This window comes from Grampus griseus (genome assembly GCF_964374135.1).
Source record: "Grampus griseus genome assembly, chromosome: 9".
NCBI classification, from domain to species: domain Eukaryota; kingdom Metazoa; phylum Chordata; class Mammalia; order Artiodactyla; family Delphinidae; genus Grampus; species Grampus griseus.
The window spans coordinates 48,541,113-48,545,934 of NC_139003.1; the positions used below are offsets into that span (position 1 = coordinate 48,541,113).

At 62.2% G+C, this 4,822-nt stretch overlaps 1 protein-coding gene across 1 annotated transcript; it reads right to left on the bottom strand.

Annotated features, from left to right (window-relative positions):
- Positions 1-230: 230 nt before the first annotated feature.
- On the bottom strand, positions 231-3,646 carry EVX1 (even-skipped homeobox 1; the record flags this gene model as incomplete). The annotated part of the gene is made up of 3 exons (XM_082662224.1): positions 231-773; positions 1,410-1,657; positions 3,220-3,646. The coding sequence occupies 3 exons, from the start codon at positions 3,644-3,646 to the stop codon at positions 231-233; spliced, it is 1,218 nt and encodes a 405-aa protein (XP_082518350.1).
- Between the last annotated feature and the right edge of the window lie 1,176 nt (positions 3,647-4,822).

Genomic DNA, 4,822 nt, shown 5'->3' on the forward strand with positions numbered 1-4,822 from the left:
GCCACCCCAGAGGAAGGTCTCTCAGCCACGGCCTCCCCACCCCCACTCTTGCTCCCCAAAAGCGCCAGCCGGCCGCTTCCCGGGCGTCCCGATGCTCGAGGCCAAATCCCGCTGGTCCTCAGCGGCCCTCTTCTTTCCCCTCGGTACCCCGGGGGCGGGGAGGGGCGCTGTCTTGAGTCCCCGGGGGTTGCCCACGGGCGTCCTGGAGTCGGCTGCCGGCGGGCGGCCCCTTATCTCGTGAGGGGCACCTCCTCCCTCTGGTCCAGCGCCACAGAGGAGGCCTTGCTGAGCACGGAGGGCGCGAAGGTGAGGAAGGAGTCCGAGCGGGAGGTGGAGGCACAGGTGAAGTCCGAGGCAGCGGCGGCGGCGCGGGGCGCCAGCCCGTTGGCCGGGCCGCCGTGGCAGGCGAGGCAGGAACAGGGACCGCCGGCCGCGGTGCCCAGTCCGTGCGCCGGGCCCGGGTAGAGCGGCGGGTGGCGGAAGGCGCACAGCAGTTCGGGCCGCGGGTAGGGCTGCGAAAGCACGCGGAAGGTGTCGAGCGGGCGCAGCGGCCCGCTGAAGGGCGAGGCGGCGGCGGACGCGGCGGACGCAGCGCCCAAGCCCACGGGCGAGTAGTAGGGCAGGGGCAGGTGCGACGGGAAGGGGTAGGGCAGGCCGCCCGCGGCCGCCGCGTGGCTCATCATGTACGTGTAGAAGGCTGGGTCGGCCGGGTGCGGCCAAGTCATGGCCAGCCGCTGCCGCTTGTCCTTCATGCGCCGGTTCTGGAACCACACCTGGCGGGGAGGAGAGGAGCGGGTTCGGCGGCCGCGCGGGCCCGGTGCGCAGAGCCCAGAAGTCCCGCCCCACTGCGGGCGACGGTGCCGGCAGCACAGGAAAGAGCGGAGGCGGAGCCCCTCTGGGCGGGGGCAGATGCAGATCCCACCCCCCCACCCGGAGCTGGGATCCCTCCCGGAGAGGCTCAGGGAGCCACTCCAGTCTCTGTCCCTCCTCCCCTCTGCCCACGCCGCCAGGACGCCGGAACCCGGTGTGGATGGCAAAGTAATGGGGGCACCGAGGACTCCACCGGTCTGAGGCGGCGGGCAGAGATTACCCGGAAACATGTCCCTTTCCTGCTGCTCTCCCATGGGGCACTTCCTTGTCACCTGCACAGGCACTTCATCCCCGCTGTTTATTTGGCTAGGAAAGGGACCGTCAAGCGCATGGCAGCCGCGCTCGCCTAGGAACCGTCAGGTGGGCAAATTGCTGGCGCCTGGCACCTGCACCAGGCCTAGCCACCCCCGGCCTAGCTGCCATGTGGGCAGGGAGACTCCAGGCCCCAATTCCTAGCTAACGATTTAGGAAGTGGGAAGTTGGTATTTATTTCCTCCTGACTGGGTGCACCCCGTCTTCCTGGTCCCTGGAGCTCTTACCTTGATTGTGGTTTCCGGCAGGTTTAGAGCAGCCGCCAGCTCACATCTCCGAGGCCTGGATACATAGTTCTCCCTGTAGAATTCCTTCTCCAGCCGTGCAATCTGCTCCCGGGTGAAGGCAGTACGGTACCGTCGCATCTGGTCACTAGCACTGCAGGCCAAGGTGCCCTGGGAGCCACCACTGCCATTGCTTTTGGGAGCCTCGCCGCTGCCATTGGGACTGCTGGTCAGTGCCTCGGAGCCAGGCCCTGTGCAGGGAGCCCAGAGTATACGCACACACAGCACACACAACAGACACACAGACACTGCTCATGTGGGGCTGTAGGCCAAGGGTGTGTATGGAGGGGGTGATGGAAAGGGACATTCCCCTTCTCAGTAGCCTCAGACTCTGCCTCTGCGGGGGTGGCAGGGACTTTGAGAACCCAGGAATGGAGGACAGAGGCTCACCATTCAGAGGAGCACACAGCAACCATTAGGCCTGGCTGGGCTGCTGTTTGGGAGGCCTCTCCGTAAGGCCTGCTGGGAACAAAAGCCCCAGCTGCCCTGCCTACCTGCCTTGGGGCACAGGGGAGATGCAGCCGCTCTGAACTTTCTGCCCACCATTGACAGGTGTGGGCAAGGATATGCATATCTGACAGGCAAGTGAGTTGAGATGCACCTTTGTGCTGGAGCGTTGCAGGAAGTTGGGCAGGGACTGAGTTTCCTTGCTTTGTGTGCCAGGCTGCGGTGCAGGTGTGGGAATGTGCACTAGGCTGCATATGTTGTGGAACGGCACAGGGGTGTGTGAGTATCCTGTTACCTCACTACGTATGAATGGAGTATGGATTAGTCTGAGGGTATGCTATGCTTAGTCTGGGCTGAGTGGACAAGATGGTAATGCGTGGATGTGGTTACTCAACAAGGTGTTGGCTGCCAAGGCCAGGGGGTGGTTTTTCGTCCATACCAGGCTCTTCTCACCCACCCGCACGGCTTTGTGGAGGAGTGTCTGCTGGTGGGCTCTTCCAACTAGCTTTCCACCCCTCTCAGGGAGACTCCCTTCCTGCTCATTCACCCCCCCCCCTCCCCGCTAGCCCCTGGTCAGGGAGGGGTTCTCCAGTTACAGCAGTGTGACGGCCCCCCCATATGAGTGTAACCCAAGGAAGGGGGGGCTCCTGCCCCCTGCAGCTCCTTTTCCTTTGGGTGGAGAAGTGGGACTAGGAAGGAAAGGGAAAGGGGGGAGGGCCAGAGCTCTGCCTTTTCAAATGCAACCGGAGACCAAAGGCAATTAGATCATTGGGACCATTTCCGACCTGGCGCCACCGAGCCCGGGAAGTGACAAGGTAATTTGGACCTCTGACCGACGTGCAAACTGGCCGAAGGGCCGCAGCACCCGGGCGCCCGAGTTGGCCGCGATTTTACGGTCCTTTATGGACTCCCGGCTTCCGCGCCTGGATACTCCTTACACTCCGCCAGCCACAAACTGCCCGGACCCGCGTTTGATCTCGCCCACGCCGGGAGAAGGTGTCTTCCCCGCGCCGTTGAAGCAGTACCTCAAAGCTCTGGGGGGTTGGGGTGCGCTTTGAATCCCCCTCAAGCCCAGGGCTTGCGTCTCCCTCCTTCCCCCAAAGCACAGCTGTCACCCTCAGTCCCGCCAATGCCAGAGCACAGAAGGAGACCCCCCGCCAGGGCGCAGATAGCGGGGGAGAGTTGCTCAGGTGGGTCCCCCCAGCCACCCCGCCCTGGGGGAAAGGAGTGTCTTCCTCTCCTCCAGAGCTGAAGTGGAAGGTGGGCGCGTTGGGAGGCCGGGGGAGAGAAGGGGCGCGGTGGCTACCTTTGCTGTGCTGGTACTCGGCGTTCCCCGTGGCGCAGTCCGGGGTGCAGCTCACCTCGATTTCTTCATAGAAATCCGACTCGGTGTCCGAGCTGCTGGGTTGCCCCTGGCCTGAGAGGCTGTCGGCGGAGGCAGCCGGAGGTCCGGGGCCGAGCACTGCGGCCCCGGCTGCCCGCGACTCGGCGCCCGGCCGCGCAGCGCTGCCTGCTAGTCCGTCGACCGGCTCCTCTTCCAGGCCTCCCCCGCCGCGCTCCCGGGCGGCCGGAGGACCAGCCCGCGGACTCAGGCAACCACGGGGCACCATCTTCTCGGGTGGCTCGGGCAGCGGGCTGCCCACGGCTTCGGACAAATTGGAGACCCTCTTGCCAACCAGAGTGCCAAGCTGACCCCCATCCAGAAACATAACCATGTCCTTTCGGCTCTCCATCCCGGGCTCTCAGAGTGGGGGGAGGGGGAAAGACCCAAGTGAGCTCCTAGCCCCCCGGCTCCCTGGGTCCCCAGCGGTCCGACAGATCTTGGCTGCGGGGGGGAGAAAGAGGCCAGGCGACTGGGCGAGCGCGGAGCGGCCGGAACGCGGTGTCGACGGTGACAGCGGTGGTGGCGGTGGGGAGCTGGGGGTCACCTTGTGATGCGAGCGCTCCTCTGTGCCGCACCGCCTCTGGGAGGAAGCCCCATTGCCCTCTTCTTTCTAAGCTGTCATCCTCCTGCTGCAATCGTCATTACAGTACCGCTGGTGACGCCACTCGGCGAGCGCAAGTGGATAAATAGAAACGTCTGCTACAGCGAAGATGAAAGGAGACCCGCAGCTAATGGCTCGGCAGTGATGCGCCAGGTGTGGGCCTCGCTCGAATGGGGAGGAGAGTGTGAAAACAGAGAGACACACACACTGAGAGAGGGAGACACCCAGGCAGAGGGGATGCAAATGGAATTCCGCAGAAAGAAAAGAGAGCTTAACGCGGTGAGTTCCGCAGAGGCTGTGGGACTCGGTAATTGAATACGCTTTTGATATATATTTTTTTCTTATTGTTGTTCGGGCTTTTGTTTTCTTAACTTGGTGCCTTGTTCTAACACCGATGAGAGAATCCTTAACTGAATTTTAGAAGTGTGAAGGCCGGTTCACAAGGCTCCCTTCTCTCGTCATTATTACAACTGCCTGTCCCTGGCGAGCTAACCTCGCCCGGGCTCCAACGTCTTTTTTACCAGCTACTGAAAAGCATATTCCCTCCCCCGCAAGTTGTCTGGAGAGCTTGAGCCTGGGGTCTCTTTCCTCCCTCCTCTTCCCTCCCAGCCCCTACCCCCAGCTGTCTCCTTCCTCCTGGGATCTAAAAGAGACTTTGCCATTTTTCATCCCCAAGGGGCAAGAGATAAATGTCTTAATATTTTTCTTTAAAGACGGCCTTGGCTGCTGACTCCAAATGTTCGCTTTTTTTTTTTTAATTCCCCCCTCCCCATCTAGGTGGCCTTAAGCTTTCCACAGCCCAGCTTGACCTCCAGAAGGCTATTCATGGAAGAAATCGCTTTCCCATTTGCTCGGGCCTCGCCTGCACTTCAGGTATGTAGGGTGGGGAGAGGTTCTAAGGGTAGCCTTTTTTCTTCTCTTGCC